Source organism: Stegodyphus dumicola, chromosome X1 (genome assembly GCF_044657685.1).
Source record: "Stegodyphus dumicola isolate Sdum_Otavi_A_Nest chromosome X1, ASM4465768v1".
NCBI lineage: Eukaryota > Metazoa > Arthropoda > Arachnida > Araneae > Eresidae > Stegodyphus > Stegodyphus dumicola.
Window position 1 is genome coordinate 24,712,395 of NC_140780.1, and position 24,545 is coordinate 24,736,939.

The window sequence follows — 24,545 nt, forward strand, 5'->3', positions numbered from 1 at the left end:
AGATATAACGGAAAAGTCCTGGATTAAAAGCATTTGCATTACCCCCAAAAAAATCATTCACTCACTCTCTTAAATAAAAAGAAATTTACAACTTCATGCATCTATGTCCGGTGTTTAATGTAAAGAAATGGTACTAAAATTTTAAAAATTAAATGCAATATACACTGACTATTTTACATAAACATGTGATTACGTAAATTAAAGTATTTGTTCGTTGACATTAGTCAAAATTATTTGCTCGTACTCTACGCGTATTCAAAATGTGCTCTTACAAATAATTTACGACGAAATCCCTAATCATAAATAATCGGTTAAAAGTTTAGGCAAACTTTTAATATAACGCTTACTAAACAAATTATTAAACATTGTTTATTAATACAAAAGTCATTAAAAATTAAATATTTAAAGAAATCCTTATTACAAATAATCAGACAAAGCTCACAAGGGTTACCTGTCTAAGAAGAGGGATGACTTTGCGGGGAAATCTAAGGCAAATTGACTCCAATCAAGTTACACAAAAAGAAAACCACCAAAATTACAATGCGGCTAGCCCCCTCCACCAAGTGTCGAACCCGAGCCAAGCTACGAGGGTTCAACCATCTTATGCACTCGGCCACTAATGGACCTTACTCGTAAAATTCGATTTGCCTTCCTAATTGGGTGTTCTATGCCACCTTGTATGGCACGATAGTTAGCGGTGCTGGCTGCTATCACGCTGAGCCGGCTTCGAATATTTAGCCAACGAGATACTTAGCCGACACGGCATTAAGCCGACACGGACATTTACCCGACATGAACAGTTAGCTGACAGTACATTTAGCCGACATGACACTTAACCGACACCGACATTTAGCGGACAGATCATTTATAACCGATACGAACACTTAGCCGACAGGGAACTTAAATCGACAGCACATTTAACTGACACGGACATTTAACTGAGACGGATATTTAGCCTGCAGGACTTTTAGCCGACTCAGATAGCTAGCCAACATATTTAGCTGACAGGACATTTAGCCGGCAGCGTATTTAACCGACTCGGACATTTAGATGATAGGACACTTAGCCAACAAGATATTCAGCCGACAGCAGGTTTAGCTGACAACACATACATATAGACAAAAAATATGAGACAATATTTTAGTAAAATTTGTGCATGTTTATCTGAAAAAAAAAAAAAAAAAAAAAAAAAAAAAAAAACGCATTTTCCAGGTTTATGAATAACCACCTTATTTTTGATTTTATTTCACGTTAAAGAAACTATGGATTTTAAATTTAAACTGAAAAGCAACCTTATTTTGGCTTAGCTATTTTAAATCAATTTCGAGAATAATCAGATATAGGTTTCTATATTTCGGTTCGGTTTGGTTTATTTGATTATGGCAAAGTACTCGACGACTAGCTGTCTAAGAGGAGGGATGCCTTCGTAAGGACTTTCTAAGGGAAAGGGGCTCATATACGCATTACATATGAGAAAAATTACGAAAACGCCCATGCAGCCGTCCAGGACTCGAATGCCGTTCACCAGCATTCGAGTCCTGGACCGAACTACCAGTTTTCAGAGACTGTACTGCTCGGTCGCTATTGGGCCCGGTTCTCTATATTTCAGACGTAGGAAAGAAAACTTCAGCAGTCGGGAAAAGAGAATCGATTTTATATGGAAAGAAAATGAGGGAAGCAAAGTGAAAACAAATGATAAGATCTGTCACGGAAAACAATAATAAGATAATAAGATCTGTCACAATAATAAGATCTGTCACGGAAAATAATAATAAAAAAAAGTGACAAAGATATTAGAATTTTAAAAGCGGTGAAAAATTAATTCATTAACTGAAGAAGAAAATTTTTTGAATGGATCACTTATGTAGATCAAAAGTCAATACTGTGATTTTAAGTGTGCAGTTGTGATTAACTATCAACTGCTTTATTTCTCCTTCACAAACATACAATTTATGTTCTCTCCCAAAAATTTTCAACGATTTTTCAGTTACGGCGATATACGAGTAAGTCAATAAAATAAAATTATTACATTTATAATACTTGCATTTTTTAGAATTAATATATTTTCGGTTTGTTAGAAGATTGTAGCTTCAAAATGGTGCTATATATTTTTTTTAATAATTTGCTCTGCTTTGCCAGCAAAAAGTAACGGTTATAACAATAAAGTAAAGAGCGAATTCCATTTTTTTTGTAAAATAAACCCATAAATACCACTTGAAAATCTTCATTGTTAAATATCCTGTTTCATAACATTTCTAATAATTTCCTCTATAGGGTGCATTGTATTTTTCTTTAGTAACACACGCCTCGTAGTTAATTGAACTGTCCGTGTCGACTAAATGTATTTGTCGGTTAAATGACCTGTCAGCTAACTACTGTCGGTTAAATGACCTGTCTGCTAACTACTATCGGTTATATGCCTCGTCGGATAAGTGGTTATCGGCTAAGTGTCGGCGACCACAATTTCTCTTTCGCACAAATGTAATGTCGATCTATCCCATTCAGTGCGTCCCGAGCAACGCTCTCGGAGATGAGATGGAGTAATCGGAAGCTTTCTCGACGCGTACTCAAGAAGTCCAGGATTAGAGACCCGGCGAGGGTGTGTGTGTGATTATGGCAAAGCCTCGAGGGCTATCTGCCTAAGATGAGGGATGCCTTCGTGGAGGACTTTCTAAGGAAAACTGGCTCGTATACACGTTACACATGGGGAAAACCACGAAAACGCCCATGCAGCCAGCCCGTTCGCGGGATTCGAACCTCGCACCGAACTACCAGTGTTCAGCGACTTTACCGCTCGGCCGCTGGTGGGCCCCGGCGAGGGAACTACACATTTTTCACCTCTCCTGCTTTAAAAAACCTTAATGATTTCACAAGTTTTTGCCATATTTTCTTTGTGGCTACCTAAAGGTGGAGTAATTACGTGACAGCTTTAACAAGCAAATGTTTGGCCATCTGAAGAATTTTGCAGTGATTCTTATCATTAAGTATTATTGATGCAATGAAATATGAATTTCTTACGTTAGCATATAAAATAATGTACAACAGGCAAAAGCTAGGTTTAAAGCTTACTTCTTTATTTGTGCATAAACAAATAATACGAATACAAGAGAACAAAATCTTTATTTAAATTTTTCACTATAATAGAGTTACCTACACACAGAGATAGAAAACATATAAACTGCATTTTGTGTAATAAAGTATAAAAATTTTAATACAGTTTAGCAAGCTCGTTTCCCATAAATCTTGCCATAGGAATATGAAAGCGCATACTTCACTTATTCACGTAACTGAAATAAATTACAATACATGCACGTGATTTAACCATATGTATTTCTTTTAAATGAATAAATTACTACCGTATATTTATGAAACAGATGCTGAAAATAAAAATATTCAAATCTTTGGCATCAATTGTGAATCTCTATTAAGGTTCCAAAACAAAACAAACAAACAAAATGGGAGAAAAAACGTTGTGTCATATTTCTCAAACAGGAACTACTTTCTTGGATAGCGAAAAAGTAAAAAGTTTTCTTGTGCAAATTTTTATGAAATTTAAGGAATTTTTCAAGATAGAGAAAAATTCTAAGATGCGAGCACTAAATTATGTGCACTTTTTTTACGGATACGCCGACGCAGCAAAATGCATGAAAATATTTACGAGCATAAATGTTCATGGAAATGCTTAGCCCGCTATGCCAATATAATGACGCATATTAAAATATTAATATTTACTTTGTACAAGGTATTTCATGAAACATTAAATAAATGTTAAAATTAGTTCAATAGACACCGGTCATCATCTTACGTTTCGCAATTTTTCTTTTACAGAAACGCTTTCCTAAGAACGCTAACTATAACTATAGCAGTAGCATACTTTCTTTATTATAATCTATTGCTGTACTCATTGTGACAAATGTCGATCAACGACATATATTTAAAAAACTCCGTTTAGCAGTATAAGTTAAAGCTTTCTTAATGATTCAAGTTTCTTTCTTTCCTAACTGAAAGGAAGAAGCGAGTTACAATTTAATTTTGAGCATAGCCTCTGCGATATAATTTATCTAATACATCAATCATTTAACAGCAAAAATGAAACTATGAACAAATTAAGGTTTTAAGTTACTCAAGTGACTAGTCATTGACTTGAAAATATCAAGAATGAACTGTATTTCCTAGAATTTGCGTTTGTCTTAGATATGCTGCTCGATAATTAGCATTAGTGAAACCCATTCATCGTGCTGTTCTGCAGACACATGACGTAGGAAATTTGTAAAGCCGTACGTAAGGGCATGTTTCTGCGCTTTCTGGATCAAAACTAATAAGTTGATGATGGCTGTATTTCTGTACGCACATAGATTGATTTGAGCTGCACATCTCACTTGACCTGCAAGGATCTCCAGGTTTCCTAGAAAGAAGGTTTTATGTTATTAGCATAAGCTACGACAAAATATTTTTAAAAATTAACTAACCGTCTAACAAAAATTAATAACAAAATATTTAGTAATAATTCAGTTCAGCAAATTAATATTTAAATAAATGTTATGTGTTTTTGTTCCGAAGCAGGCAAGATACTTTAAATATTACCTGTAAAGCTCGAAAGGGTTGCTTGATTTTGTATTGTTTTAAATCGCCATATTCGAGACTGAAGACTATACGGTTTTGAATATTGCAATCCAAGTTGCTGAGAATTGTGAAATTCATGGATCCGGATCTTTTAATAGCGAACATTTTGACTCCAAGTATTCAAGTAACGGTATAGACATAAACAAGATTTTATCAGACTTTTTAGCAATGATACCAATATTATAATCAAGAAAAAAATTATAAACTAAATTTATTCAATGTAGTGAGCAGTAAAATAGATAATAATTTATGAGTACAACAATATTTTAACTTCATATATGTGATCAATCGTTCCTCCCAAATACCCTTTCCTTTTCTTTGAGTGGTTAAAGGGCCATATCGATAGAAATATCAGTTATCACTAGCATCATTTTTCACCTTAATTATATATACAAGTCTTCATGCTTTCTGTGTTGTGCTTAAATATAAGTAATCAAAAAACCCGAATGTTATGCAACTCAAATGCAGAGTCATTCAACAATTATATCCTAAATATGAGATATTCGCTATTCAAGGATCATAGCATCAAAGTGGGCTTGTATTTACATTGACAAATTTGCTTCGCAGGCATTACAATGCAGGTGTGATATGGCAGTTCCTATCTACACGGTTATCTGTGTATCATATCTATTTACATGCTTTTAAAGACGCTATATACATGCTTCGAAACTTTGGAAACGATAAATGAAGGTAGCAGTAAAAGTGTAAGGTATTTCTCCCGTCTTCCTAGCCTGCCTTCGTGGTGTAGTGGTTCTGCACTCTGGGTTGGTATTCCAGAGGTCCGTGGTTCGATTCCCGGCGAAGGCGTTTGCTAATTTTTCATCTTGCCTCCTTCCCATAAATCACCTAATGTCTCTACAGTGGCGCCCGAACTAAAAGGGCTGTGGATGATGACTCTCCACACGCAGGATTTGGCGATTTGGTCCCTTAAAAACGCCAATGGCCCTTTAAAAGGGGGAGTATATAAGATATTTCTACCGCCTTCCTAGCGTGCCTTCGTGGTGTAGTGGTTCTGCACGCTGGGCCGGTATTCCAGAGGTCTGTGGTGTGATTTCCGGCGAAGGTGGTTGCTAATTTTTCATCTCTCCGGCTTTTCCAATTAACCTAATGTCTCTACAGTGGCGCCCGAACTAAAAGGGTTGTGGATGATGACTCTCCACACCCAGGATTTGGCGATTGTGTCGCCTAAACACCCAGTCGCCCTTTAAAAGGGGGAGTATGTAAGGTATTTCTCCCGCCTTCCTAGCGTTCCTTCGTGGTGTAGTGGTTCTGCACGCTGGGCCGGTATTCCAGAGGTTCGTAGTTCGATTCCCGGCGAAGGCGATTGCTAGCTTTTCATCTCTTCTGCTTCCAAAAATTATCTAATGTCTCTACAAGGGAGCTATGTAATACATCTGGCGTAAGCTATTAGGATAGAGATGCACCTACTAAGCAGTCCAGAGATATATTAAACTGTCCGGATATCATTATATACATTTATCGAAATCCTTGAAAGCTTCATTCTAGATCCAAGGAAAGCTCATTAATTTATTTTGTGCCCGCGTTGAGGTTATGGTAAAGTATATTAGTTTTACCTGAGGTCAACGTATCAGCGGGAATGATTAACTAAGAAAGCATACTTTTAATGAGTAAAACTTAGCGAAGTTTTGCGAAACTTAAAAAGAAGCGGAATGCAGATAATTTTAGTTCATACATACCTGCATACTTCAAGCGCTATCCTTTGAGGAAATGCTTCAGTCTGAATGATGACATGCCATTTCCCTCTAATATCCTGAGCAAAACTTGGTCTTATTAAATTTCTCTCTACCTCACACAAAGGCTTTTTAAAATGCGTTGGAGTTTCCTTCCACTGCCAGTAAGGTCTTGGAACTTGGTCACTAATGTTCCTGGAGAGAGAATAAGAAGCAATGTCTTCCATTATTCCTAAATCTTCCGGAACTTCAACAAACATACGACTCACGAGTTCTTCACAAACTTCCATTATCTGGGATACTTCAGAACTGAAAATATAACATGTTGGAGAGCATTACTGAACTAAAAATTTAAGAAAATAAAAAATAACTAATAAAAATGAAGAATTAAAAAACATATATAATTCTCCAAAGCAGCTCATATAATTGGTTGCCCAAACAGTAAAAACCATATTTTGTGATCGTTTCATAATAGATTAAAGCAGTACCATCAGTCGTGTTGTAGTACATAATAAGAGAGCTAAACATTACTATTATCAAAATCTTATTCAAAGTGAAGGATGTAAGTAAAGACCTTGCGTTATATTATATATTGACAAAACTTGGCTTAAAAATGAACAGTTTTGCTTCAAATCGATTGAATTTGGATTGAACTGACTATGGCAGAGCTCACGTTGGCTCCGCCTAAGAAGAAGCATGTCTTCAGAGGAAACTTTCTAAGGGAAACTGATTCATATTCACATTACACATAGGAAAAAAAACTAGGAAAGTTTCCATGCAGCCAATCAGGTCGCCAGGATAAGAAACTGGATCGAACTACCAGTGCTCAACGATCTTACCATACTGTCGCCTGGTGGACTCTCTTTAACTCTTTGCAGCACAGTGTGTCCGATCTGGACACACCTAAACATTCCTTCTGTACGCACAGAAAAATTGAATGAAAAAGGATTTATAGGTTACTCTGATTATAGGATTTATAAGTTCTTTATTTATAGTAGATAGCAGCTCAACACAAACCAGTCCATATATTTTAGCCATGTTTAGTTTTTTAAGACCCTCATTTTTCAAAGAAATCTTCCAGATTTTTTTAGGGTATAAAAGAAATTGTTTGAAAAGAAATTTCTATGTTATTTTTTTGGCTGTATGCTAATCTGCTTATTCTAAATTAGTTTTAAATTTTTACCTGGAAATCTTGCTTAAAATCAAACGACGAATCCTAGGTGTGCCCAGACCGGGCTCACCGATAATCTAGGACAACTGAGAGTCTGTATTTTTTGTTTCTTCGCATCTCATCGGTCAGTTCATTGATAACAATGCTCGTTTCAGCACTCTTTTCGAAGCTCTATTCCAATCAGTGTGCCCACTTTGGGCACACCCACAGAATTAAACGATAAGTGCTATCTTCACAAAATTTTACTTGTGTACTCCTCTAGGCCTAATTAGACTGCTTACCTTTTGTTTCATCAAAACTCCAACTTTAAAAGGTTGCGTGCAGGAAAGGATTAAAATAAAGTAATTCCGTTGCTTTTAAAAAAATATTTGGATTTAATTGCTTAAATATATCTCCTCTAAAGAATGTACGATTGAAATAAATCAAGTTTCCGAGCTAATTCATTAGAAATTCAATTACCTCAGTCGATAGGAAATTTGTCTTATGCAATTCAGAAATTAATACAATGGAACTACCGAGTATATCTATTGTGCGCATTCATAATATATCTTGTTTTTAATTTTTTAAGTATATCTAAGTTACATAGTTAGTCTACTAGATTTTCAAATTCTTAAAATGTTTAAAATATTTTCCAATAAATTTATGGGAAAGGTTCTATGCAATTCAAATCAGCACACTTCAGTGGTTAATCTTTATATTCTGCAGAAAATTTCTGCTCTTTCAAAAAGAAGTATACTTGTGTACCTGAATGCAAATAGTTAATTCCTGAAATTAAAATACGCTAAGGTTGAATTTTGCCTAAATTTAATTTTTCCCTTTTTCATACAAAACTAAAGATATTACATATAGGTTTCGTTTCGAAATTCCTTTCTATTACAAGTTTTAGCGGTATAGTTCTTGATCAAAATTTAATAGTTTCGCAGGAAATAAACTCACCATTTCTCAAAAAGCCCCTTTAAACTGCTCCTTAAATATACTCAAACCATGCATTTAATCCGAAATATACCTCTTTCCTTGCGTATTTCCCCACTTTTTTTTGCTACTTTTATCTTTCGAAAATCGAGAGAGGCCTCTGTTCAGATCATCCATAAATAATTAGAGAATATGAATGCGCAGCTGTTTCAGCAAAATCGTAGACTGAATGTCATCTCGTGTTTGCTTTACCATGAAGGATAGGTTTCTTGTATTGCTCTTGTTTAAACTTCAAAAGTTAGAAGGGAAAGGTTCGGCATGACCTTCGCAGATGGTTTCTGAGACCTTTGTCTTTGTTAGTCAAGTGAAAACAGTCATTACGTCGACGAATCCCTTTTAAAATTTTGGGACGCGCACTGAAGAAGGGGGAAATCACACGAATATTTTCTAAATTTTCAGATCTTGGTGCTAAAAGACCAGGAGGAGAACACACGAAGTACGGTATTTATCATTTAATTCGATGTATAAATGACTCGTTGAATTCAAAGACAGAAAAGCCCGTAATTTTAGCCGTTTTGTTACAAGAAGCAAGAAAATTATAAAAGAAATTATTCTAACTTCAGGCTTTAGGAGCTTAATTGACAGGCCATGGACTACGGCTGTACGTACAAAGGAATAGAAAAGCACCCGTTTTATTACAAGAAGCAAGAAAAGTAAGAAAGAAATTATTCTAATTTCAGGCTTTACCAGCTTAATTGACAGAGCATGGAGTACGGCTGTACGTACAAGTACGTACAGTCACTAAATATATCTTCTTAATTGCTAGGAACTCCTTAATCCTGCTAGGAACAAGTTCTTTACAAATAATTTTCGCCAAACTATACGCTTTTTAAACAATTTGATTTATGTATTTGTTACCTTGGGTAATTTGAGCCCAAATCACACCAGCCGAGATCATTTGTACCACCACACTGGAGTTCCATTGGAGGCATATCTTCCTCTTGCAGTCTCTGTGCGGCATCTTGCGGTGGTTCACTTTTGATGTAATGGATATTGGAAGCTGCCCAGTCTTCTCCTTTACTTTTGGAAACAATGGCTTTTTTATACGACACTGGCTGGGGTTTAGCTTTGATTGCAGTTGCAATCATTGGCTCAGGGGCACTCACTAGTCTTGCTTTCATCGGACTTACTTTCTCTGTACTTGCTTCTACCACGCGAATTCTAAATTATTGAATTAAAAAACTAATTAATATACAGTTATTTTACTATACATTTCATAATACAGAAACTAAGTAAAAAAATAGGTAATTTAGAAAGTTATATTGACATCTATAAAAGTATTGAGTATTCACTGCACGTGAAGGAGGATAAACTTTTTATAAAATTAATAATGTATGATTTAGAAGAAATATATTCTCAGCAAATTATTATTACTATTATTATTATTATTAGTCCAAAGGGACAATTTTCCCTGAAGGACTAATTTCGTTTTGGCATTTTGCGTTGATTCACTATAAATGTCCGATTCACTTTTCAAATTGTTGCCACCAAATATTATCGCCCTGTATTATCGATTATTTAATGCCTTTTTAATTAGATGCTTTCTTTACATCTAGTACATCCATACCTTCTCCAGGATTCGAACCCGGGTCCTTAGGTACCTCAACAGGCTCCCTAACCACTATAGCGTCTGGGCGGCAAGAAATGATTATATAGGTATATTAAGAAGTAATTGTTAATATATCTATATAAAAACATTTATTTTTGTGTCCTATGTTGCATTGTGTAAAGTAATATAAAAACTTTAGAACTCAGCAAACATTGGAAAGTAAAGGATCACTCTCACAAATAATTTTTGAACAAAAGAAAAAGTAATTTCTGAAATAAAAACTAGAAGGAGGATTAAAGAACATAGCAAAGAGAATATTTTATTCGATTTGTTTTATCTTTCAGAGCAAAGGGAATTTTTGAATTATTTAATGCCTTTTAAATTAGATGCTTTCTTTACATCTAGTACATCCATACCTTCTCCAGGATTCGAACCCGGGTCCTTAGGTACCTCAACAGGCTCCCTAACCACTATAGCGTCTGGGCGGCAAGAAATGATTATATAGGTATAGTAAGAAGTAATTGTTAATATATTTATATAAAAACAATTATTTTTGTGTCCTATGTTGCATTGTGATACAATAACCCAAAAGAAAGAAGAGATAATTAGGCTTTTCTTGGAGTGCCATAATAACCCAAATTTGAAAACAGGCAAACTTTAACTTCCCCGTGTAATAGTGTAAAAAAATGTAACATCTCACATGTGAAATCAACACTTATTCAGAATTTTAATTTGCAATATTATAATAATATTAATTTGCAATATTATATATTAATCTGTATTATATTTAAAGAAATTGAATAATGAAGAATCTGCATAAATGTATGCATGTTTCTCGCATTGTGATAAAACAATGGTACCTAGAGCTATTCAATTTTGAATAACGTACATTTCCACCCGAATGTGGGCATCTGGAAGCCCAAATTTGGAATTTGTTTTATTATCGGTTTCATATTTTGTAAATCTTTAACCAAATTTTTATTAACAAACTCAATGATTTAAAAGCGAACAACGGAAATACTCTACGCGAAAAAAAAAAAAAAAAAAAAAAAAAAAAAAAAAAACCTTTTTATCTCCAGCGCGCGGAACTGTGCATCGGAAATTCTAAAGATAGGCTCATTTTAAAATTATTTTGCAATGTTGCTGTTGAACTGAATTTTATGGTTTAAGTGAGAAGAATTTGATATTTAATAAATAAAGGTAACACGCAAAGCGTTAAAAAAACTCCTTTCAGATTTTCATTATTATTATTATTATACCATTATTTCCTTTCTTTTCATCTATTTCACTAAACCACAGCAGGTCAGAATCACTTAATTTTAATGAAAGGTGCCTTAACCGGTACAGTGGTTAGCGCTGCTAGCTGTCGTACGCCTGGATCCAAGTTAGAATCTCATTGAGGGCTTGGATGTTTGCAAATGTGCAATGTCTCTATGGCATGGAGGCATTTAAAATATACAATGAGCCGAAAGGCGAATGGATTGGCGGCAGGGAAAGGAAAGCCTTCGATTCCGTCCCGCAGGGTTTCTCCATCAAAATTGGGACGGAACTTCTTCCTTCTCACGATTGTAAAATCGATCGTCTCTGTTGTCTGCCTTGGACAATGTTCTCGGCGATGAGACTTCTAATGATCGCTGATTATTGGGCCATTGCAGACGAAAGCGTTAAGTTACAAGTACCCGAATAGTTGAAGCAACAACAACTTTTACAGAAATGACTTTAATGACTGTTGATTTAAATTTCATTATCATAAATCACACCCAATCAGGCTTTTAATGAGAAACACATGTACTACAAAGTTAAGATCCTTTTAACATATGTTCTTATAATTTCGATTTTTCATGTATCTGCGATGCATATTTTTATGTAATATTTCTTAAAATTAAGATATAGTTTCAATAAAGAATTAAATTGAAACCTCTCATCTCTTTAAGACTACACTATCTGAAATAGACCAATATTTCTCAAATTGTAATCAAGTAACGGTACTAAACAGCGCTGAAAGTACGCTCTTTAAGACTACCTCCTCCGCAGAAAATCAGAATTGTCATCTTAGGAAAATTTCATTTAAGTTGCTTTCCACATAGTTATAGCAAAATGACTTTTTTCAGATTTAACTTATCTTTTACTCTGCTTCAATTAACAATGAGGAAAATCAAAATTTGATTTGGTTACAGATGCTAACTGGAATTGAAGCACATTTTCTCTATCTTACTATTAATACGAATTGTACTATTTACTATCACACTGTACTATGTTTATTATATTCTGCATTAATAATATAACAACAACAGCCCAACTGAGGGAGACATGTTATTTCCTTCTGTGTTATGTTCTTCAGCGACGAAACTCGGGAGTATCATTCGTGAAATTGGTCTTTGCCTAGTTTCTATGTGGTAGAAGATGTAGCTAAGTTTTTATTGCAAATTAAAATTCTGAATAAATGTTGATTTCACATGTGAGATGTTACATTTTTTTACACTATTACACGGGGAAGTTAAAGTTTGCCTGTTTTCAAATTTGGGTTATTATGGCACTCCAAGAAAAGCCTAATTATCTCTTCTTTCTTTTGGGTTATTGTATCACAATGCAACATAGGACACAAAAATAATTGTTTTTATATAAATATATTAACAATTACTTCTTAATATACCTATATAATCATTTCTTGCCGCCCAGACGCTATAGTGGTTAGGGAGCCTGTTGAGGTACCTAAGGACCCGGGTTCGAATCCTGGAGAAGGTATGGATGTACTAGATGTAAAGAAAGCATCTAATTTAAAAGGCATTAAATAATTCAAAAATTCCCTTTGCTCTGAAAGATAAAACAAATCGAATAAAATATTCTCTTTGCTATGTTCTTTAATCCTCCTTCTAGTTTTTATTTCAGAAATTACTTTTTCTTTTGTTCAAAAATTATTTGTGAGAGTGATCCTTTACTTTCCAATGTTTGCTGAGTTCTAAAGTTTTTATATTACTTTACACAATGCAACATAGGACACGAAAATAATTGTTTTTATATAGATATATTAACAATTATTTCTTGATATACCTATATAATCATTTCTTGCCGCCCAGACGCTATAGTGGTTAGGGAGCCTGTTGAGGTACCTAAGGACCCGGGTTCGAATCCTGGAGAAGGTATGGATGCTTGTAAATGTATAGCGGCTTTGCGGCATGGGAGCATTCTAAATATATGGCTAGCCGAAAGTCCTCTCGTGTGGATTGTGGTAGGGGGAAGGGGGAAGACCCTCGGATCCCCCTCCCGAGGTGCTCTTCCTCAAAACTGGGTTGGATATAGAAGTTCAACCTCCTTGAGGCTCTAGCAACCATTCTTCCGTGAAATGCATGGACAACACAATAACAACATAATCATTTCTTAATATTTTTATAATTGCCGCCAATCTGTTTTATAATAATAAACTGTAATAGATAAATAGAAAGCTACTATGCGTTACTTTATTTACTTAATAATACCTGGCTTTTCATGAAACTAAGTTCTGAATTTCAAAAACATGAAACTTACTAATGTTGATATATTATCAATTGATTAATCTATTATCAATATTAGTAATATCATGTTATTATATATACTTACTTATATTGATATATCATGTTGGTGGAGCAAGAAGGTTCAAAGTTTATTTTATCAAATTATTATTTCGCAAGTTAAAAATAGGACATTTCCTTACTATAAAAAATTTATGAGTCTGTTTCTAAGTAGCCCTAATATATTTCGTATTCTCCAGTGTTCCTTTTTGTGGTGTAAGTAATTATCATGAAAGATCCCCGTTTAGAATCCCTGCGAAGACGCAATTTATTTTTCATGTTTCTTGGTCCGAAATATCTGATCAATGTGTAGACTGTTAGGGCGCGGAAATATGCAGTATTTGTATACAAGGTGTAATAATACTTTAAATAACTCATAAGCTCAAATGTTGAAATACTAATTAGTTCAGCAAATTATTGTTGTTAAAAGAAATGATTATGCATTCTTGAACATACATTTAATCTTACATCTTCGGAAAATCAGAATATGATTCTAATTCTAGAAAGTTAAAATTCATATAAAAAGATTTTAAAAAATCTTGTACTTTTCTACCATCATTTCATTTTCGACTGCTTCTGCATATCTTTTTCAGGATTGAAGAAAAAGTTTTGGAAAAAATCCAATTGTTTTCACAGATTTCAAAAGCAGTCTGTTACTTTAAGAATAGGTACTTCAAATTCCCCTTTCTGGATTATCTCGCAACCATAATAATGACTGCCGCGGAGGATGCTCGATTCCTGTAATTTTCTAAAATCCCCTAATCCATTCTATTTGGTGAAAAAAATTTTTTGACGATTCACGTTACGATCACAAATGAAAAAAAAACCTTCAGTACGACTTTGAAGGACATGATTTTAAAGTTAAGAAGTATAGCTACCTTATTCCATTAATAAGATAATTCTGTTATTTAAGTTATTCACCTTCTTTGAGCTGATTTGAAGAGATAAACTGAATGTAGTATTTCTTGAACAAGAAATAAACTTACCGAGATGTCTAGCTAATTTTACTGTCAATGACCAATTCATTATTATTATTATTATTTTATTTTATTTTTTATTTTTATTTATTTATTTAATTTTATTTTATTTTATTTTTATTTTTTTGTAAAGCGTCATTATTAAAGTTTACTTTTTCTAGCTACGTAACTCTTTTTAAGTACTTTCTAAATACTTTTTCTAGCTAAGTAACTCTATTTAAGTACTTTCTAAGTACTTTTTCTAGCTAAGTAACTCTTTTTAAGTACTCTCTAAGTACTTTTTCTAGCTAAGTAGTAGTAATTTCTTTCTAAGTAGATCAGTCTAATAAAGGAAAAATATACTTTATCTTCTGAAAGAAAGCTTCCAACTGCGATCACTTTGATGGGTCATCATTCCTAATTATTTGCCTGTTGAAGACTAGAGCTAGCGCTGATTCTGATCAACGGAGATTAAACAGGCTGCTTATATAATCAGGCGTATATCGTTTGACATATGCTGTTTTGTGTGCTCAAAAGAAATGGCAATTGATTAGTAAATATGTATCAATTCAAATAAGCGTTTTATGTTAGCTTAGACGCTTATTCTATGAACAATGGTTTTAACAGGAACTTTTAAAGCTCTTGCAATAAAAATCTATCTTACCTTTTAGCTTCAAGTTCCTTAGGTTCTATTATTATAGCTTTCATTGCTTTGAAAGATGATCCTCCGTTGACTTTTCTGGCGGAAACTATTTTAGGTGACGCAGCTGAATGAGCCTTGATCACGGTCACATGACCCCCAGAGGAACCCACGAGATCATCGAGTTCGTAGGACACTTCTCCTTTGTTCCAGCGACCTGGTTTCCGACCACCTCCGTCCTCTTCTTCACTGTCCGACTGTGTCATTGGTACAAATCCGTAATGAAATCTGTGGGTGGAATAGGAAAGTAAATATAATTATGTTTTAGAATATACTGTAATAGTTTCTTATGATATAAGTAAAATTTCTTTGCTTAGTGTAGGATGATGATCGTGAGTTTATGTATGACGAACGTATAAAGTCATCAAATATATATACATATACATGCATATCAAATATATATAAATACACATGCATTTTATGGGACTCCTGTAAGTTCCTTTTTAATATTTTAGATACTGTTAGGTTTTTAGAAAGAAAAATGTGAACAACTAATTTGCGATCTTGCCGAGAGTAGAATTAGGATCTTCGAGTTGTCAGATACGATGTGATATTCGATTCAGCTTTATTTATAGACATGTGCATCCGGGTAATTTTATTTTTTAAACAAAAAGTATAGGCCTATGAATTTCAGCCTATTTTTTTAAAAAATTCCAACATTCTGTTGAAAATTTCGAAAAGCTATGTAGAGACATTAGGTTATTTGGAAGCAGGAAAGATGAAAAATAGCAAACACCTTCGCCGGGAACCGAACCACGGACCTCTGGAATACTGGCCCAGCGTGCAGAACCACTACACCATGAAGGCACGCTAGGAAGGTGTGAGAAATACCTTACAGCTAAAATTTTTCTGCCTAAAGAAATAAAAGCTTTCGTGGCAAAATTCCGGAATGAAATTAGCTCGCATTTATTTATGGGAGAGGGGGAAAAAATAGCCGTCTCATGTAACCCTCCTGCCATCTTTGGTTTCTCCAATGCATCAGGTTGAATGAAAAAATCCACGGATTTCAGCCTAAAATCACATTCTTATGAAAACTTGTATTGTTCTTCGGCTTTAACTATAGCCACTGCTGAACTTCATATTCACAAATTTATAATTGTTGAACAGTATATTTATAATGCATTTTAATTTGCATTTTAGGTTTAAAGTACAGAAGCAAGATTTTTTTTTAAATCAGCATTAATTAAAAAATTATTCAAATCATTAGGATTAGGGAAATTATTAGGAGGATTAATTATAGATAATTTCTAAAATTAAGAAATAAACAAAAAGATGTTAAAAAACAAAATTAAAATTAAAATGAACTGAGAAAGAGATTCAGAAAATAGTTCAGTTACTTCATAAAAGAGCATCATGCAGCTTCATTTATATATTTCTCTCCTACAATTCATTACATTGTAGTGTTCTAGCTAAAATAAATTTATTCGACTGCCAGAACCTAGGCGAACTGTGAGACGACTATTCGCTAAGTTTGTAGAGATATAAGGTATTTCTCCCACTTTCCTACCGTGCCTTCGTGGTGTAGTGGTTCTGCAGGCGGGGCCGGTATTTCAGAGGTCCGTGATTCGATTCCCGGCGAAGGCCATTGCTAATTTTTCATCACTCCTGCTTTCAAAAAAATCCTAATGTCTCTACAGTGGCGCCCGAACTAAAAGGCTGTTGGATGAGGTTTCTCTACACCGAGGATTTGGCGAGTGGGTCCCCCTAAAAACCCCAGTTGCGCTTTAAAAAGGGGAGTATATAAGGTATTTCCCCCACTTTCCTAGCGTGCCTTCGTGATGTAGTGGTTCTGCACGCTGGGCCGGTATTCCAGAGGTCCGTGGTTCGATTCCCTCGAAGGCGGTTGCTAATTTTTCATCTCTTCTGCTTCCAAATATACCTAGTCCCTACAGAGACAAGGTTTTTTTTGGGTGCTGCGAACATAAAAAATGAGCCATGCTCTCACCGGGACTCGAACCTCGGACCTCTCGAATACGCGCCGAGCGTGCTGACCATTACACCATGAAGGCATGCAAAGAAGTCTGGAGAAATACCTTGTAAGTTCTTGCTGCGTGAGTAGCAATTCAAAAGAACTGTTAAAATATCCTTTTATTTTAACTCATTATAAGGTATTTACTCCCTCCTATCAGCATGGCTACGTGGTGTAACAGAAGCACACTCGGTGCGTATTCGAGAGGTCCAGGGGCGAATCCTGGCCAGGACATGGCTCATTTTTCACATCTCCTGCTTTAAGAAAATGCCTGATAACTCTACAGCGGTGCCCGAATTAAAGGGTGATGGACGATAACCCGTCACCACCATGATTTGGCGTTTGGGTCCCCTCATCCCCAGTCGCCCTTTAAAAGGGGGATTGTATAAAGTATTTTCTTCCTCCTTCTATCATGCATTCGTGGTGTAACGGCAGCACACTCGAAGCTTTTTCTAGAGGTCCAGGTTGGAGTCACGGTGAGAGCACAGCGCATTTTTCCTATCTGCTGCTTTAAAGAAAACCTAATGACTCTACAAGTCATAGACTGCTCCACTTGGGCGTACGGACAGCCAGCACGTGTGGCCTTGAACTTAAAAATAGAAAACATAAAATTGAACTAATGCCAAGTACAATAATCAGCCTAAGCTGCACAAAATTGTTAACGCGTAGTTGGGTCTTAGTAGATAAACAGGCACGTAATAAGCATGGCCGTAAAATAGCAAGCTTTAACTCTTAAAAACAATTTAGTCAAAAGCTAGAACATGCTCTAACTGAAGTAACTCTGACCTCAGCTTAAATAGTAATTTCTACCCTATTTTGCATAAAGCGTAAATCTGAAAATTCATTCTCTCAAGGAAAGCGTAGATAGGAAAATGAGGAAGTAAAGGAAAACTATATTACAACTAAAAATTAACTGTTAGAAAAATAATATAATACCCTACAACATTATATTTAATCATACTTTTCTTCACTGAATTTCATAGTAATTTGAGGATTTAAAACACAAGTAAAATCTGTCACTTATAAAAGAAAAGAGCTCAACTCAAAATTACCTGGAAGCTTGACGAGGTGGACTTGGTATCTGTGAAGCATAGGATCGCGTTGTGCCGAAGCGAAGTGTACCTTTGGGTCTTTCTTCCGAATCTGGGTCTCTAAGTGAAAGTGTTAGCGAAGTAGGCAACAGCTGTGAACCCCTTTCTGGCATTGTCTCGGCATTTAGGATTTGGATATTATCCTTAGGCAAAGTAAGAACGAGACGCCTACTACTTCTTGGCTTTTTATTTGCTGACATAGATTGGATCAACAGGTAAGGGGGACCTCCACGTTTAATGGGGCCTTGATGCCTAAAATTTGGAGCAGGCTCTGATGGTCTAGTGACTAGCTGAGGAGGCTGTAGTACACGAAGAACTGATGAACGAGCATCTGATGCCACACGTCGTAACCTATGAGGCGGCATTATAGTTTGATAACCAGGTTTGTTATGAATGTGAGGTGGACTATTCCTATGACCAAGCGCCGACGTTAGGCTAAGTAGCAGTGGAACAGTCAACACGAGAATCCAAGCGTAGTTCAACATCTGAAAACCAAACAAGAAAAATTTTCTTAATGTTATTGACCTTAATCGCAAACCAAAGAATTTACTTATATAATGAAACTGTGAACTTACAGCGGAAAATATAGCAATAATATTCGGAACAACATTGCGATATAATATAAAGCGGGAAACACATTTTTACAGAAGAATGGAGCTAGTCTTATCATTCGCATACTCTGCGAAGCTACTGGCTAGGATCTGTACCTAGGCAGTCTCGGCCACGGGGGATAAAATTTATGAACTTGGTGGTTCTGAAGCCCCTGGGAAAGGTCACTTATTGGCCGGCCTCGGGGACTGGCATGTCCTGAGCGGTGTGGAACCGTAGCCGAAGGGCTAGTTTCCCTCGGTTTGCTGAGTAACGGCCTACTGCGACGGGCTCGCCCATGCGACTGGCAGGAGCAACTTGACGACCGGTGCTGCCTGGTGTCTTATCCAGGTGGTGGGCTGCTCCCTTGGAAGGGTAATAGTGGAGGTTGAACCTCCACGAAGTGCCCAAAGGGGGAGTGGACCCGTAATGTGATTGAGTTCACGAGGCGGGGCAGCCCAAATTGTTGTTGTTATCATTCGCATAAGCCGATTTAGCACCTACAGCATTAAGTTTAAAGGCATTCTAATCAAATAATAAATAATAAGCTTGAGACAGAGTAATAACAGATCTGCGATGCTCTTGGATGTCCGGGGACGCATGAGCGTTATATTGAATGATGCTTTCCATGTGCTTTTCCTGTCCGACAGCACTACGTAACCCGTTAAACCTCCTTCGTGCTGGAGACAAGGGCTTGGAACTGTTCCCCTTGAACGAGGAATTCCCAGTAAACATGAGCTCGTGTTGATTACATCCATTCCTTTGTAGACACCGCATGTCGCTAGTAAGCCGATTTAGCATCTACAGCATTAAATGCATTAAAATTTAAATAAAACGACTGCATTGTTTTCAAAGTACCATTAGTACAGTATATACTTCCTTTTATTATTTATTTCCGATTATTTATTTATTTAACGGTAAATGAAAGACATGAATTTATTTATCAAAATTATCAAAAAATTGTAAAAAATGTATTATTATAGGACAGTAGAGCATATGGAATATGATTATGCTTCTTAAGAATGCAGCATTTCCATTTTAGGCAGCAAAATATTTTAAGTACTTTTCACAGCTATATTATTGAGCACAACAGCTAAAAAGTAAATTAATAATTCTTAAAAAATGATTCTTCAGCTTTACTTAACTTCGTTAGCTAACTCCATAAAACTAAAAAATAAATATGAAATAAAATATTTCAGAATTTTCAAACTTCTTTTCTTACATCCATAACTTTCGCAAGCACTTAAAATTTTAGTAGAAGAAATTTTGATAATCCGTAAACAGCCATTTCATTTGCAATTTTAAGGACAAATCCTTCGTTAATAGAATTTTCCATTTTACTAAAGCATACTTAGAGAATAGCATTTCCATTAAAATGAAATCTCAATTTTTGGTGAAACCATTTATTAATACTTGGAAATTCAAAAGCAATGTAAAAATATGTGTGAAAAGGAAACCTTTATTGATTCGGAACTTTGTCGCTATATATATTTACTCTATACGTACTTATCTCAAATTTTTCTGAGCACTTTCTTCACAAGACCACATAAACTGATTAAAATATAAGATTAGAAAAGATCGTTCGTAATTTATGGAAAAGATTTTCTATTTAAATTTCGTCGATAAAATTTTGAGATGAAGATTAGGCAATTTCAGTATAATCATCTGCTACTATTTTGTTTCACTAGAATGAAGAATAAGATATTTATTTTGAAAATGGCTCCAAAAGTTGAGAGATGGCTTGAACACGATGATGTCTTAAATGCACTTTCCGAGGAAAAATATTTATATCAACAAATGTCTTTCTTAACCGTGGGCCCCGAAATGCATGAGCTTATACCCTGGATACATGGACAGCTTGTCGCGAGAACCCCAGTGTTTGGTCCCCAGACGCACTTGGTACTCATTTTATCCACCCATTCAAGGAGCGAAACGTTGAGTCAACCTTGCCCAACCCAGGGATCGAGGCCCGGACCTGTGGTGCTGCAGCGCAACGCGCTAGCCACTGCTCAACCAGGCCTCACTCCATTCTATTGAGAATGCAAATATAATTCAGTAGATGCTTAAGATTAGCTTCTGCGATTATCTCTGTTTCCAGACACGAGTTTCGTGTTAAAAGAATGCCGTTGTCTATTAAAATTAACTTTATTTTGTCAGAATTGCATATAACTCTTTTGCTCATTGCGTGTTCTCAGTACTAAAGTGCCACAATATTATATTTCAACCGATTGTTTAAGTGTAGCATTTCGACATATGTTTATCTGGGCCTTCAAAACATATTTAATTATTTGATCTGCAACACATAAATTGATTCAGCTAAACGTGTAAAACCTTCGAGTCGAAGTGGGTTGCACAAAGACAAATCAGAATCATACAGCAATGTAGGATCAAATACGCCATCTTCATAAGTTCAGACATGATTTTTAAGTGGCGTGGTAGTCTATTCATTGAACTGAGAGATCGGCGGACTTAAATTGCTTTGATTACATTTGGAGTTACGTCAAAAGAATAGATATATGACATTGCCGTTGAAAACGACGAGGACATTGTAGCACATATCTCTAGCTGAATCCATCGCAAGACATGGTAGGAATTTTCCAAAATGTATCTGATTCAATACTCCGATAATGTCGAGCGCTGTTATATTCATAATTCAAGGTCGCAATTTTGAACACTCTCTATAGCCTTAATGCATCCTTCAAATGTCTCATGGATAATAAAAGCATTTTATTCTCTCAATAGCGCTTGTTCGTTTCTTGTAGTCTCTATGCAATAATACATGAAGATGACATATCCGATCCTTAATTGCTACATCTTTCCCATTTACCTACTCGTAACCTACTCATCTCAGAAGTTGTATCCGCTTAACTGAATTACTTTGTAAAGAAAGGTCCTTCATACATATATGTAAGTATGCAATCATATGCGCTGGAAAAAAATCTTTCAAAGCTCCAGTGCCCTTTCCGGACAAAAGAAAATAGAAGATATTCTTTCAAACATGATAAGAAACCCTCAAGAGCCCTCAAAGGGAAAAAATGGGAAATCGTACAGGATTAAAAACATGTAACTACTGCCAATAGATTTTAAGTGTTAGGTAGCTAAAACAACAAACACCAATTAGAATCTGATATTAAATGGAAGACAAAAATTTCATTAAGGAAAATAAAATTATAATCCAAGTCGAGGTAAATTCATACAGACATTTTTTAAAAGTTAAATGCTTGACTCTTAACAGCATTTTGATCTTCTTGTGATATTCCTCTGACAGATATTTATGAAATTTCACATAAAACAAAAATTGTGTTCCTGCAACGTATTTTGAAACGCAGCCAATGGCTATCGAATTAAAAAAGATAAAAAGAACCTATAAGGAAAATCCGCATATAATTACATTTAAAGCAAGCATTTTTTTGTGATTCGCTACATTGCATAAATGCTATCGCGGGCTAAGATTAGAAACTAATCTCCTCTCTCTTGTTTGGGCAAGTTGCTCTATCGCTGAGCTACAAAAGCTAAGAGCCAGTTTCAGTTTAATTTCTGCTTTACGTTAGACTCGAGTGATTCGTTCTTGACCTTTATTTTATCATGATTTGACCTGCTGAGGTCTTCAGAAGCCTCCTTTTTAAAATTTAAATACATCTACGAATTGTATGCTTCCTTAAATAAAAACGATTTTCAAATTTTTAATCTCATAATTAAACAATTGGCTTTTAACTACTTGTAAGATTAAACCTGGGCATTATTATGGTTTTCGTTAATGTTTTACACTGAACAAGTCGGAGGAAACATATTAACACGTTTATGCATATTATAAAAAATTAAATTTTCAACTTGAAATTTGTATATATTTACATAAACGAAGTTGTGAAGTTTGATATAAATTACTTAACTTTTTCATTTTGGCATTAAAATTTTACTCTCATTTGAATGCATAGATAACGGTATTATCACTGTTAACTAAATCTTGTCAATCTAATGTAGGTATTTTACATATCAACAGCAAAAATAAAAGTTAGTGGAAAACCTCACTGATAGAGATCATTTGAAAGAAAAATAGAATACTATTCTAGAAATCAAAACGCATTTTTACAGCAATTGTATGATTTTCCACCTTTAGACGTTTTTCATTTGTTTACTTTTCGGTGAAGGATAAATGTTTTTATATTATTTATGTTTAGATTAGTTCTTAAAGCATTAAAATTTATAAACAGTTTTAATCTACAGTTTTATAGTCATGGGTTGAATTTTCTCTAGTCTTAATTTCTGAAGACAATCTGAAATTAGTTTGATCGCCTATTTATAATATACCTGAATCATTCTACAAGCTTTCAATACTTTTAACATAAATACATGTTTGCGTAAAAATAAGCCTTGCATTCCTTTTTATTTTTATTTTATTTTATTTTTTTTTTTTTGGATGATTTTGGGAACTGCATATAATACACTAATCTCATAATCGAGAAAACTGCAAATAATTAACTATATTAAATAACATGGTTTAAACTTGTCAATATAAAAAAGTGCTTTTTTGCCTCATCTCAAGATGATTTTTGGTGAGTTACCAGTTATTACACGGGACAAAAGTACTAGTATCTCCGTTGCTAAAGTCAAAATCATTACAAAACTAATATGAATAATGTCAATAGCTTACTTTTAAATAAATATATTGTTTGCTGCATTTTAAGAAATTGCTATTAGAAATTGTAATGTCCAAAAAAAAATTTTTTTTTAATGTTCTCAAGCCCTTTCATCCTTTTTTATCCATGAAAATTAGGCCATTTACTATCCTAAAATTAAATTCTTTTACTCCCAGTCAAGTACAAAATCTATAGCAAATATTTTTGGAACAATAATATTTGATAAACACAAGGAGAAATGAAAGATAAACTGCAGTTTCAGAATAATAGTCATGAAAAGGAACAATTAATACTTCACTAGAGATGTAATATAAGAAGTAATTTAAGGCATGGAGCATTTTTTAATTTCAAAGTCCAAGTATAATGCTTTTTTTCTTTTTTATGTAGATTACTTAAGCTGACGAAGCAAAAAATTTAAAACTAATTTACTATATCAATTAATTTCTTTACAGTGTTCAAAAACCGGTACTACAGTCTAAACTCTCATCAAAAATACAAATGCAAAGTATGCAATTTGAAATTATTATTTATCCTAAAGATACAGATTTAGAGAAAGATTACGAATAAGTTAGTTTAGTTAAAAGGTTATTTTAAAAACCTGGAAGTCACAAAGAATTGTTTTATGACTTTTAGCAATAACAAAAAATAACTAAAAGACTTAAAACTAAGAACAGTCAGGACAGTTAGCTATATATTTGAAAACTATATTCAAATCTACAAACTTTTTTCCAGACAATGGTTAAAAGGTAGCTGGTAATCCAAAGTTTTGCGTTTCAACGGTGTGTTTCACAAGATGCACGTGCGTTCAAACAGGAGTTTATGTATCCACTGTAGAGTCAACAAACCGGCATTAAATACTCACCAGTGGTGAGAAAATATTACTCACCTCGATTGTGATTCGATGTGTTCTGAGGCGTTGTGGGCGAAGATGCCGAAGAAAAAGCTTCGCCGGGATAAACCAGGCTTGAACCTAAAACTCGTCTTCCAACCCCACAACATGACCTTCATACGCACAGGCACACTTTTTTTTTCTCTCAAACCAATCCTCCT

At 34.7% G+C, this 24,545-nt stretch overlaps 1 protein-coding gene across 2 annotated transcripts; it reads right to left on the minus strand.

Annotated features, from left to right (window-relative positions):
* Positions 1–3,052: 3,052 nt before the first annotated feature.
* Positions 3,053–24,537, minus strand: LOC118188146 (uncharacterized). 2 transcript variants are annotated; one of them, XM_035358501.2, is made up of 6 exons: positions 24,382–24,537; positions 18,232–18,755; positions 15,175–15,438; positions 9,316–9,618; positions 6,321–6,623; positions 3,053–4,405 (listed from the first exon to the last, which is right to left on the minus strand). In XM_035358501.2, exons 2-6 carry the CDS (start codon positions 18,753–18,755, stop codon positions 4,231–4,233), a joined length of 1,569 nt encoding a protein of 522 aa, XP_035214392.1. In that variant the 5' UTR covers positions 24,382–24,537; the 3' UTR covers positions 3,053–4,230. The 2 variants fall into 2 exon arrangements, with proteins under 2 accessions (XP_035214392.1, XP_035214391.1); XM_035358500.2 differs by lacking the exon at positions 24,382–24,537 and adding an exon at positions 24,218–24,375.
* Positions 24,538–24,545: the final 8 nt, after the last annotated feature.